This window comes from Rhinatrema bivittatum, chromosome 2, assembly GCF_901001135.1.
Source record: "Rhinatrema bivittatum chromosome 2, aRhiBiv1.1, whole genome shotgun sequence".
Classification (NCBI taxonomy): Eukaryota; Metazoa; Chordata; class Amphibia; order Gymnophiona; family Rhinatrematidae; genus Rhinatrema; species Rhinatrema bivittatum.
In genome coordinates this window covers 394,886,834-394,899,866 of record NC_042616.1, presented here as the reverse complement: position 1 = coordinate 394,899,866, position 13,033 = coordinate 394,886,834, and the positions used below count along the sequence as shown (strand labels likewise).

Sequence of the window (13,033 nt, the reverse complement as noted above, 5' to 3'; positions counted from 1 at the left end):
AAATCCAGCTGGATTTACACGCATAGGGCTTTTAAAATCTGCCCCAATGTGTGTGTGTGAGAGAGAGAGGGGATGTATATGTGAGTTTGTATGTGTGTGTGAGGGATAGAGAAGGCATGTGTGTGTTTGAGAGAGAGGATAAAGTTTGTATAACCTCCCTCCTCTCCCTCCTCCAATCTACAACAATCTCAGGGTGTCTGGAAATCCAAAAATCCCAGGTATGAGTCGGAGGTGTTTTAGTCCTTATTAGTTTCATTACTGGATGTTATTTTGATGTGTCTGCTGTTTTAAATGTTATATTAGTGTTTTGGGATATTTATAAACACATTTTTATGAGATTTTAATATTGGATGCTCTATACATAAATTGTTTTGAAATGTTTATTATTTTTATTGGTATGATTGTACTGTTATGATGTTTTATATTTCTTGATTTTATTGTTTGTTGGTCCATTATATTGTCTTTGGTAAGAGTCTATCTATGTTCTATTTGTATGACCGAGTTGAAGGATCCTGCTGGTGTATAGTTTCAATGTAGAGGTCTATAGCAATCTGTCTTACTTTGCTTTCAGTAGGAGGTATATTGGGGTTGTAGGGCTTGATGAAACATTTGCAATGCTGCTCTTTTTTGGGCAGGGTTGTTGCTTTTTGAGTGCTGAGAATTAGTGTTGTTTTGATATGTCAGATTTGTCTCTTGGGGTAAATTGTATGCTTGGCAGGTTGTGATTAGCTTTATTGAATTTATGTAAGCATTATCCAAAAATACTGTCCATGAGCTACTGAAACAATATAGGACTTGTCTTTAGATGTGAATGTCTCTGATTTGACATCTGACGAATGGAAATATGTAGTTTTAAGAGCATTTCTACAATATTTTAAGGTACATGTATTTTTAAGCATCCTAGTTTGTTGTTTTCCAAATAGGAGGTGTATTGGTGTTTTAGAACCTGATGTAATATTTGCAGAGTTGCTTTTTCGTAGTTATGCCTTGTTACTGTTTGAGTGCTGGTAGTTAGTGTTGTCTTGTTATTGCAGATTTACTATATTGTAATTATTTATTCATGGCTTTCTGAATAGCCCACACCCAATACTATTTACAACAGGCCTAATGCCATATGGATTCCAAGTATCTTTTGTATCTTGGGGAGAGGGGGCTGAGTGAGTGAGACTACTGTGAGGGGAGCGAATGTGGGAGGGGAGAAGAGACTGAGGGAGCAAGATTACTATTGACTCAGAGGGGGCGGGAAGGGAGTGGAGAGGAAGCTAAGGGAGCAAGACTGAATCCCCTGCTGTAAATGTCAACATACGCTACTGGTTACCTTTCAAGCTAATTATCAATGTCTGGGGTGGGGGAAGGGGAGAGTGGTATTGCTGGGAAGGACCTATGGGCGCGTACCCCAGATCTTTTAAGTACCTAGCAACGCCCCTGACTAAAACACCTTGGGCTCTTCAGGAATTCCTTCCCCCTGGAGGAAGTATAGCATTAAATTGTCCCTAATCCCTGGTATCCAGTGTGCTGCCAGCGTCCAGCTATACCCAGAGAGGGGCTACATAATTCTGTTGGAGCATCTCAAAATTCTTGTTTTTCAGTCACATAGCAGCAGATTTTCTGGTGCACCACCAACTTAAGCAGTCATCCTGTGCCCCTGCTTAAAATTAGGAGCACACATACACGTGCTAGGTGTATTTTAAATCATACGCATGTACTTGCATGGACGATTTAAAATTCCTGCATATATGCACTCGCACGGGCAGGCAAAATATGTGGGCGCACACACTCTCGTTTTAAAATTACTGTCTAACTGTGCAGTAGACTCCTCATAACCCAGAAGCATAATATAATGCACTGCAGTACCCTTATCATTTTTGTTGCAGTAACAATCCAGGTCTAGGAGCTGTTTCTGACCAGTGATCCATCTGTCCAAATGGAGGACAAGTCATGGTCAAGCATGTTTTTAACTAGCCTATAACTGCCATTGAGATCAGGTGACACTGCTGTCCTCCCGTTGAAAGGTCTGAGTATGTGCATGAAAGTCTCTATTTCCTCTGTGGTAGTTGGTAGAGAAGAATCTGTGTTAATCATGGCAATATACATACATTGTAACTATTTCATTAAATATTTTTAGCAGTATTTCACAGTTCTTCTGCTGCTAATGTAGAGGCCAATTGTGCAAATATTTTTCCCATAGAAACAAAATGGGAAATACTCTTTTGTATATCTGGCCCATTGCCATCATTCAGTAGTCATTCGCAAAATCCTGTCGGGGTTTTCTTTTGTCTTTTTCCCATTTGAGCAGCAATTCTGAAATATCTATAAGTTATAGAACAGGCAAATACTCAAAATATGCAAAGGTGGAGTTTTTTGACTAGGCAGTTTCCTCCTTCTACTTTTGTGCTTCCAGCTCAATCAGAACTGGCCTCTGTTGGGCTGCAGTGTCATGACCATTCATTTGTAACTACCCTGGGCTTTTGCTTTATTTTATTTTCATCTTCCCGCTTTAAATTTACTAAGCCTAATCATTGTAGCAACTATTCTAAGCTGGGGACTATGCACTAAGGGGTAGATTTTCAAACCGCGCAATTTGGCGTACTTTTGCTGGCGCATCAGGCGCCAGCAAAAGTACGCGGGATTTTAGTAGATACGCGCGTATCCGCTAAAATCCTGGATCGGCGCGCGCAAGGCTATCAATTCCATATAGCCGGCATGCGCCGAGCCGCGCAGCCTACCCCCGTTCCTTCCGAGGCCGCTCCGAAATCGGAGCGGCCTCGGAGGGAACTTTCTTTTGCCCTCCCCTCACCTTCCCCTCCCTTCCCCTCCCTAACCCACCTGCCCGGCCCTGTCTAACCCCCCCCCCCTTACCTTTGTCGGGGGATTTACGCCTCCCGGAGGGAGACGTAAATCCCCGCGCGCCAGCGGGCCACTAGCGCGCCGGGACGCGACCTGGGGGCGGGTCCGGAGGGCGCGGCCATGCCCCCAGACCGCCCCGGGCTGTAGCCACGCCCCCGGGCCCGCCCCTGGAACGCTCCCGACACGCCCCGAAAACGCCGCGCGGTTCGGGCCCGCCCCCCTCAGAAAACCCCAGGACTTACGCGAGTCCCGGGGCTCTGCGCGCGCCGGTAGGCCTATGTAAAATAGGCTCACCGGCGAGCAGGGCTCTTAAAATCCACCCCTAAGGCTCATACCAGAACTCTATAATCATGGTCCCTTATTCTGGCCACTAAGTGTCGCCATTGTGCAAATACCATGACTTTTTCCCCCAAGGGGCTCTGAACACCTCTCCTGCGGCATCCCCAACCCCAGCTGACTGGGGAAGTGGTAGACTGTGCTGAAATCGAACCCACAGAGACTTTTTAAAATTGTAGCTGAAGCCAACTCGATAAACTGTCGATCATGGCTCTCATAAAGCAAGGCCTTTTGGTCGTTGAACCCAAACCATTTTGATAATTTAACCAAGCAAATGACCAAGCATTTTCATGAATCCACATTCGTAACCATAGGAACTATACTAATCAAGATGTAAAACAAAATGTACATTGCAGTCACCAAAGTATAAACACATCAAACCACATCATTAAGGAACTAACATTAATGCAGAGTATAATCATGTTGGTTGTAGAAGGCAATATCAACATGATTATCCAATCAAATCAAAATTATTACGAGCACTTTACAATTCAAGTAACAAAAAGAGAAACTTCTTTTTTTATAATGCTAGTTATGTCACCAGTGATATACAGTTCTCTTCCTATTAGAAGCCCATTCAGATAAGAGTATTTGAATAAATGTATCCGGTTAAAAATATCTGTGTTCACAAATTTAGCCAGTTAGAAAAGGGCCTAGTCAGGGCATTTCTGGAGCAGCTTGTCATTTAGATGGTTATTGCAGTATTTAGTGTTCATGGACAAATTTAGGCACTGCAATAATAGTAGGAGTGACTCTGTCCAGCCACCCTCCTTCCCTGCGTTAAAGAAAATAGCATGCAGCAGCTGATCCCTCCCTCCCAAAAATTGTTTTAATAAAGGTGCCAGTCATAGGGATATCCCCTGCCAATAATTTTTTTAAGACTTAGTTTATTGAAGTTCCACAGATTACCAACGAACAAAGATCATCATGAACAGATAAATGATAATTAACTCTGTTATTTGAACTTCGGTATAGAAAAGCTATAAATAAATAAATCAATAAATAAATGATTTACATCATATTCCATCTAATACCTCCACCCTAATCCCCTCTTCCACATCTTAATTGCTCAGTGTAAATGTTATGGATCATCCCAAATTTCACTGGTATGGAATGTGAGCTTCTTGCAGGAACTCCACAGCCATCATCAACTACCTCTCCCCCAGCACAAACCCTCTTCTACCCAAACCAGGTGGCAAAAAAAATAAGTGTTGGCCAGCACTTTTCTTGACAACTGGGGGAGAGGTGGTATCTCTTTGTCTTGCACCTTTCTAAAACATTATCAGGAGTGAAGGGGACTCCACAGCTGGCACTTTTTTTCACAGCTGAAGGGAGGATCCCCACATTCATCTCTATTTTCTTTTGACAGCTGGAGAGAGGGAGGGAATTTTGCAGCTGGCACCTTTTTTTTTTCTTGCAGTCAGCAAGGGGGATCAGTAGGAGTGATCAATAGCTTGGTGAATATTTTCTTTTTTAGAGGACTTTACCATTTAAGGCTGATTTTCAGTGCTGTCTGATTAAATGGTCTATTTTCAGAAATCCACCTCAGTGTATATTGCTGATATGTGTAAGAGAGTGCCACATCATTGGGCTTATACAGAAGTGTAACAATGCATGTAATTGATTATATTGCTGTTAAAATAGCCCTCTACATGATAGCTGAATTGTCTTGTAAAACATTACATAAAATTTTGAAACAAAACCAGTGAGCCAAACAAGACCAGTGAGCCTGACTTCAGTGCCGGGAAAAATAGTGGAAACTATTCTCAAGAACAAAATTGTAAAGCTTATAGAAAGACATGATTTAATGGAACATAGTCAACATGGATTTACCCAAGGGAAGTCTTGCCTAACAAATCTGCTTCATTTTTTTGAAGGGGTTAATAAACATGTGGATAAAGGTGAACCGGTAGATGTAGTGTATTTGGATTTTCAGAAGGCGTTTGACAAAGTCCCTCATGAGAGGCTTCTAAGTAAACTAAAAAGTCATGGGATAGGAGGCGATGTCCTTTCGTGGATTACAAGCTGATTAAAAGACAGGAAACAGAGAGTAGGATTAAATGGTCAATTTTCTCAGTGGAAAAGGGTAAACAATGGAGTGCCTCAGGGATCTGTACTTGGACCGGTGCTTTTCAATATATATATAAATGATCTGGAAAGGAATACGACGAGTGAGGTTATCAAATTTGCAGATGATACAAAATTATTCAGAGTAGTTAAATCACAAGCAGACTGTGATACATTGCAGAAGGACCTTGCAAGACTTGAAGATTGGGCATCCAAATGGCAGATGAAATTTAATGTGGACAAGTGCAAGGTGTTGCATATAGGGAAAAATAACCGTTGCTGTAGTTACACGATGTTAGGTTACATATTAGGAGCTACCACCCAGGAAAAAGATCTAGGCATCATAGTGGATAATACTTTAAAATCGTCAGCTCAGTGTGCTGCAGCAGTCAAAAAAGCAAATAGAATGTTAGGAATTATTAGGAAGGGAATGGTTAATAGAACGGAAAATGTCATAATGCCTCTATATCGCTCCATGGTGAGACCACACCTTGAATACTGTGTACAATTCTGGTCACCGCATCTCAAAAAAGATATAGTTGCGATGGAGAAGGTACAGAGAAGGGCAACCAAAATGATAAAGGGGATGGAACAGCTTCCCTATGAGGATAGGCTGAAGAGATTAGGGCTGTTCAGCTTGGAGAAGAGACGGCTGAGGGGGGATATGATAGAGGTCTTTAAGATCATGAGAGGTCTTGAACGAGTAGATGTGACTCGGTTATTTTCACTTTCGAATAATAGAAGGACTAGGGGGCATTCCATGAAGTTAGCAAGTAGCACATTTAAGACTAATCTGAGAAAATTCTTTTTCACTCAACGCACAATAAAGCTCTGGAATTTGTTGCCAGAGGATGTGGTTAGTGTAGTTAGTGTAGCTGGGTTCAAAAAAGGTTTGGATAAGTTCTTGGAGGAGAAGTCCATTAATGGCTATTAATCAATTTTACTTAGGGAATAGCCACTGCTATTAATTGCATCAGTAGCATGGGATCTTCTTAGTGTTTGGGTAATTGCCAGGTTCTTGTGGCCTGGTTTTGGCCTCTGTTGGAAACAGGATACTGGGCTTGATGGACCCTTGGTCTGACCCAGCATGGCAATTTCTTATGTTCTTATGTTCTTAAAAAAGTTCTAGAGAATTATGTTCTTTCCACCAGGGCTGGATTTAAAATGATGGTGTCCTGAGGCAAAGTACTGCGAGGGATTCCACCCCTTGAAATGAAAGAGCAATGGGGCAGTCCCAGTCTTTTGATTGCCTTCAGAATTTTCTGTCCTAGGCATTTACCAATGTTGCCTATGCTTAAATCGAGCCCTGCTTCCCACAATGTGGATGATTGCAGATGGAATTAACATGTACTCCCTTTTGAATAGCCATTGAGTGAGAGATACACTGAAAGGAGCAACCTTTCATGAGGGAAATCAGTGGAATGTCCATTTCTCCAAAACCGAATTTGACTGAGTGCCTCCAGCTCAGTAAATATTTAACAAAGCAAGCTCTCTGTGCCCATATTCTAGGGAAGAGTTGACTAACTCCGGTCCTCAAGAGCCACAAATAGGTCTGGTTTTTCAACTATCCACAATGAATATGTTTGAGACAGATTTGCATGCACTGCCTCCAGTGTATGTAAATCTATTTAATGTATATTCATTATTGATATCCTGAAAACCAGGCCTGTTTCTGGCTCTTGAGGACCAGAGTTAGCCATCCCTGTTCAAGGATATATATGTGATAGTAGAAGTAGTAGTAGTAGTAGTAGTAATCTTTAGATAGCCCAACGACTGGTACTGTTTGCTGCTGGCTGCCTGGCTCTGGCAGCACTTTTGGAAGCCAGAAGCATCCATTGGGGTTTGTTACTCTATTCTGCCTATTTCCACCCTCTAGCCTGGCCAATGCCACACTGTTCCACTGTCAAAAAGCATGAACCATGCACTCTGTAGTGGCAGATCCCCTCCCTCCCAAGGCCTGTGAACATTTTCCGTGCGGAGTCCCCAGGTAGAGCCAGCTAAAGGAGCAGGTTCTATAAACTAAAGCTGAATCTGGGTCTCCTATGCAGCAGCACATCACAAACTCCATATGGATTAGATGAGGTTTCTACCTGTGCACCTGCTTGGTCTTGAATACTACAGATAAGTCTGTAGCATTATTGCCACAGATGTTGACGTAACACTGACTCTCCTCTATCTTATTGTTAACCTGCTTTCTTTATGTTGGGCTCCAGGAGCGCATCCCTGCTGTACTATTTAGTCTTGCACCTTCACAATTTTTGTGATAAATGAAACCACTCATGTAGCTACAGATCAGTGCACACTGCACAGTGAGAAACGTCTTCAATTACCCAGGTGTCCACAGGTTTTTTGTGTGCTACTGTGCTCTCTGACTTACTGGGGGAGAGCAGAGAGAGAAGCTGCCATGCAGTGTCTATCATCGATGTACTCTGAAATGGTATTAGATGAAAAGTTGTAAAAATATCATTAAAGAAAAGAAAAACAGACAAAAAAAAATGTTGAAAGACTGAACATTTTGCTAACACAAGCTTGTTTTTCTTCTTACTTTTCTCCCATCATCACCATTCTTTTTTTTCCATTCTATTTTGAATTTCCTGCCTTCTTCATCATAAAAAAAAAAAAAAGGCAAATATGCCATGCGAGACCTGGTTCACCGTCTTCCAGGAGGGAACAACAGCAACAACTCAGCAAGCAAGGTCATGTCCGATGACACAGTCACTGCCATTTGCTGCACTCTGCATGAAGTCATAACGAAAAACATGGAGAATGCCAAGGCCTTACGGGATGCAGGAGGCATTGAAAAACTGGTTGGAATTTCAAAGAGTAAAGGAGACAAGTATGTTAACATTACTGGTACCATTTCAAATGTAGAAATAGATTAAATCCATTCTATCTAAGTATGCATTGCCTCCACTGGCCATGAAATTATGTGCATTATGAATGTAGTAACCAGTTAAAAGCAATAAAGTAATACATTACTGTTATATCCATAGAATGTAAAATAGCTGACTACCTTTTAATTAGTAAAGTAGATTTCTTATGGAAGTCATTTCCAAAGTCATTTTAAGACAAGTTTTCTCTAAAAATAAAATAATGTAAATACAGTAGTTATTGTGTCAGTGGAACTGATGAATGGGCCACTTGATAAATGGAAGTTGAAACGATTAAGATGGAAATTTTATAGCGGGTAAAGTCTGCATGTATGCAGAATTTACCGAAGATTTTCAAAGCGAACCTATGTGCTCACGTTTGCTTAAAAAATCCTTCCCTAATTGGCCAGAGATGCGCAGAATTGTCCACACACAAATTTACACCTGCTAACAGGCATGCTTTCCAAAATATGAAAGCATGCGAGTAAGTCATCTCCTGCCCCAACACAACCCTCCAGAACATTTACTTACAGTGCGCTTTAAAGGACGGGTGAAGCTGGGTTTCATGCACACCTTCACACATACTGGCTTCTGGTTGATTTTCAAAGCACTATTTGTGTGCATAATACAAACTAATTGCAGCGCATATAGATACATGGATGGATAAGAAATACATTTTATTTATTAGTGATTTGTGCTTCCTTTATTTGCTAAAAAACCCCCCCAAAAAACAAATTCACAACACTTAACAGTAATTGAAAATATTAGTAGAAGATCAGAATGCATTGTACCATGAGTATGGCTGAGTCAAGAATATAATTGTTTTTAAAAAGCTTTGTTTTGCAACTTTGGAGCTTGTCCTCTTGTGGATTGGTAACTGGTTAAAAGAAAACAGAGAGTAGGACTAAATGATCAGTTTTCCAAATAGAGAAATGTCATTAGTGCAGTACAACAGGCATTGGTACTGGGTTTTGTTCTGTTTAACATATTCATAAATGATCTGGAAAAGAGAAAGACAAGTGAGATGGTCAAAGTTTGCAGGTAACACAAAATTATTCACAGTTATTAAAACAGTAGTGGATTGCGAGGAACTGCAATCCACTACTTGTGAGACTAGGAGACTGAGCAACTGAATGGCAGATGAAATTTAATGTGGAAATTGCAAAGTGATGCACATGGGGAAAAATAATTCCAACTACATATACACAATGCTGGGATCTGGATTGGGAGTCGCCACCAGAAAAAGGACCATGCAGTCCTTGTGGAAAATATGTTGAAATCTTCTGCTTAGTACATGGTGGTGGTCAAAAAAGCAAATAGAATGTTAGGAATGATCTGAGAAGGAATGGAGAATAAAATGGAAAATATCATTTTGCCTTTGTGTCGAGCCATGGCACGACCACAGCTTGAGTATGGTATGCAGTTCTGGTCACCCATCTTAAAAAAGACATAGAGGAACTAGAAAAAGTACAGAGGAGGGTGACAAAGTGATAAAGGGGATGGAACGGCTCCCCCTATCATGAGAGGCTACACAGGTTGGAGCTCCAGCTTGGAAAAGAGAAGGCTGAGGGGGGACATGATAGAAGTTTATAAAATCATGAATGAGTGGGGTAGAGTATATAAAGGACAGTTATTTACCCTTTAAAAAAATACTAAAACAAGGGGACACTCCATGAAACAACCAACCAGAAAATTTAAAAAAAATTATAGAAAATACTTTTTCACGTAGCACACAATCAAGCTGTGGAATATGTTTTCAGAGGACATTATCTAGGTGACTAGCATAGCAGGGTTTAAAAGAGGTTTGGGCCTGTTCCTGGAGGAAAAGTCCATAACACATTATTTCCTAGCACCCAGATAGATGAATTCAAGACCAGTGGGTTATACACCTCTACTAGCAGATGGAAATGGAGCAAAGCTGGAATCACAATATATATATATACTCCTGCAGTGACATCAGCCTGCCAGTATTCTTCGTCTCCAGCAGATGGTGGATGTGTATCTCCCTACTAGGGATTGTTTCAAATTTTAGAAGGAGAAATAAAAGGAGATTTAATTCGCCCTGTTCTCCTGCGGTGATATCAAATGGTCCTCTCTCAGTTGAGAATTCTTGAGGTGATTTCCGTGGTCTCTCAAATGAGTGCCTTGGTCTGGTAGCTGGTTTTCTCAGCCAGCATGGATTTAAAACAGCTGAAAGACAGTGGATACAGGAAGCCAAGCGTGGCGGTGATGGTACATACCCTCTCCCCCCGCCCCCCCCCTCAGCCAGAGACCGTCTCTGCCCTTAGCCAGGAAAGGCTGAGCTCAGGTAAGATTTAAAGAAAAAGAGAGAGAAAAAGACAGAGAAGGGTCATTTGTAAGGCTTTCCCCTTCCTTTGGTCACCATGCTCAGCACGCCGTTCCGAAGTTCGTTCCCTCTCCCGAGGGGGGTTAAGGGACTAGGGCAGCCTGGCAGGATGAGCAGCCCAGGTGGGCTAGACCTTACTGTTAGGTTTTTCTCTGTGCGCCGCGTGGTAGGCTGCAGTGATGTTTTTGCACGTTTTCCCTGCACATTAGGCTGCCTTCTTCAGGACTGTCAGTGTGTGCAAGTGCATCTGGTTGTTCATCCAAGTTGTGCACCCAGTTTTTGGATGCTTAGTCGGACACTTGCTTGGGCACCCAGGTGATAGTGGCTTCTGTGTTCAGCATGCGCTGCCTGTGTGCACAAGTTGGACCACATTGGTTGTGCGCTTAAGTTTGGAAAGGCGGCAGTGTGTCTAGTTTTACAATGCCTAGCTTTGGAATGCCTAAATTTGTGCTCATAAATTTTGTGCACCTAAATTTACATGAATTCTCCTTCGTGCACACCTTCAGTTACCTGTTAAGTATTCTGACAGAATGATGGCACTTGTGGCTAAGAAACTGAATCACCTTTCCCTCTGTGCTGCCTGTCATATTCAGGCATCTCAGTCTGGCATGCCTCTAACTTGTGCCAGCGCTGTTTAGAGGATCAGGGAGAATTATCTTCCTCTGATTTTACTAAGCCTGGTTCTTCCCAGCCTGATGGTGGCCTGGATCTCAGTTGCGGATCTGAGTTCAGACCGCGGGAAGAAGCTACATTCTTTAGCCATGAAAAAATGTATGCTAATGGAACGTTGAGAAGAATTGGGGTCATTTATGAAATTGAGTGAAGGTTTTGAAGATCGTTTCCCCTGAAGCAGGACTGGCTGGTCCGAAACACGATCGTGTCAGGACTTTTTTGAATATATTCAGATGAGTATTGCTTCGTTGGATTATTGACTTTTCAGTGCAATTATCTATTTTGACAATTGTAATATGAATCTTTAATGGAAGGAACATCTCATGATAGATTTTGGAGTTTGTCAGCTGATTTTACATTTTAATATAAACATAAGAAAATCCAAAAAACTGAAGTTAAATAAAGTAAAGTGACCCATGACCAAATTATGAGTTTGATTGATATACAAACTCTGTGAGTATGGGTCCTACAAAATTACACTATTGAATAATATAAGTGTTTGATCTTATATGTGGCTATAGTATACAAGAAAAGTAAAATAGACCAGTGAAACCTATTTATTTTTGTTACTGGGTAAAGACAAGTCAGGAGGGACGCCTGAACTTGGAACTCCCTTAACTGGTTCATCAGTGGAGGACAGTAGCTCAGTTGGCACAGCACAGATGTCTTCTGGTTTTGGCATGTATCCTTCTGCCTTTTCTTGGATAGAAATTTTTCAAGGATTGCAATTCTTTCTTCAGGTACAGTCCTCTGCCCCATCCAGTCTTGTCAGGTCTGAGTCACAGGTGGTGACCTCTCACTCTCCTGGTACTACTGTTAAGTGTAGAAGTACACCTAGATTGGCAGCTGGCCCTCCAGATAGGAATCCAGAAGGCACTGATGATGAGGCCGATCCCGACTCTCTAGAGGATGGGGAAATTCCTCCGGGACTGGAACCATATAGGACTATGTTTTGGTTCTTTCATAGGGATGAGCTACCAGCTCTGATTTCCCAGATGTTGAAGATGCTGGGAGTACCTAGAGCAGATTCCATGTCTGAGCCAAAGAAAAATCCCATTTTGGTTTCTTTGCATAAAGCCTCTTCTTTTTTCCCTGTTATGGAGGCCATTCAAGAATTGATTGATCTTGAGTGGGACACCCCAGAGGCTAATTTCAAAGAGGGTTGGGCTTTGGAAGGCCTGAACCCCCTGGATTCAGTGGTGAGAAAGCGTTTGCATTTTCTGAAAATGGATGTGCTTTTCTGTGCCATCTCCAAGTGGACGACTATCCCTGTGGAGGGAGGAGTGGCCTTAAAGGATATATACAATAAGAAGATTGAGGCCATCCTTAAGCAAGCATTTGAAGTAGTGGCAATAACCTTACAGATAGCTCCTTGCTGTTCTCTGGTGGCTCTATCTTCTTTACTTCTCTCTCAGGAGGAGTGCAGTTATGGGCCCAGCAGCTGCCTTTTTTGGCAGATGCAGGCTACGATTTGGTCCATACCTCAGCCAGAGGGGGTGGCTTTGGTAATAGCAGCCAGGTGTCAGTTATGCCTGAGAACTTGGTCGGCCATTGCGACCTCCAAGGCTAAGTTTACAAAATTGCCTTTTAAAGGCTTGCTCTTGTTTGAGAGCAAGTTGGAGAAACTGGCCAGTAAGTGGGGTGAATCCCTGGTTCCTTGGTTGCTGGCAGATAAGAAGCAGACACTGTGCTCCTTTGGATCCAAGCTCTTTCGACCCTACAGAGGAGCAGCCTTTCGGAGGACTCGACCTTTTGGTTGATCTCAATTGTTTCATCCCAAACAGCCCAGATGGGATGCAGGCTCGGGTAGTGGAATCTTCCGAGCTTCCCAATGAAGGTTTGCCAACCCACCCCTGGGTGGGTCAAAATCAAATCAGATCAGTGGGTCCTGGAG

General features: G+C 42.2%; 1 protein-coding gene across 1 annotated transcript in view; it reads left to right on the top strand.

The window, feature by feature from the left end:
* The window catches only part of CTNND2 (catenin delta 2), a 2,320,710-nt gene that overhangs the window by 2,111,709 nt on the left and 195,968 nt on the right, over window positions 1-13,033 (top strand). Inside the window, 1 exon segment of the mRNA XM_029590042.1 lies at window positions 7,876-8,086. Within this exon segment, the coding sequence (XP_029445902.1) occupies window positions 7,876-8,086 (211 nt within the window).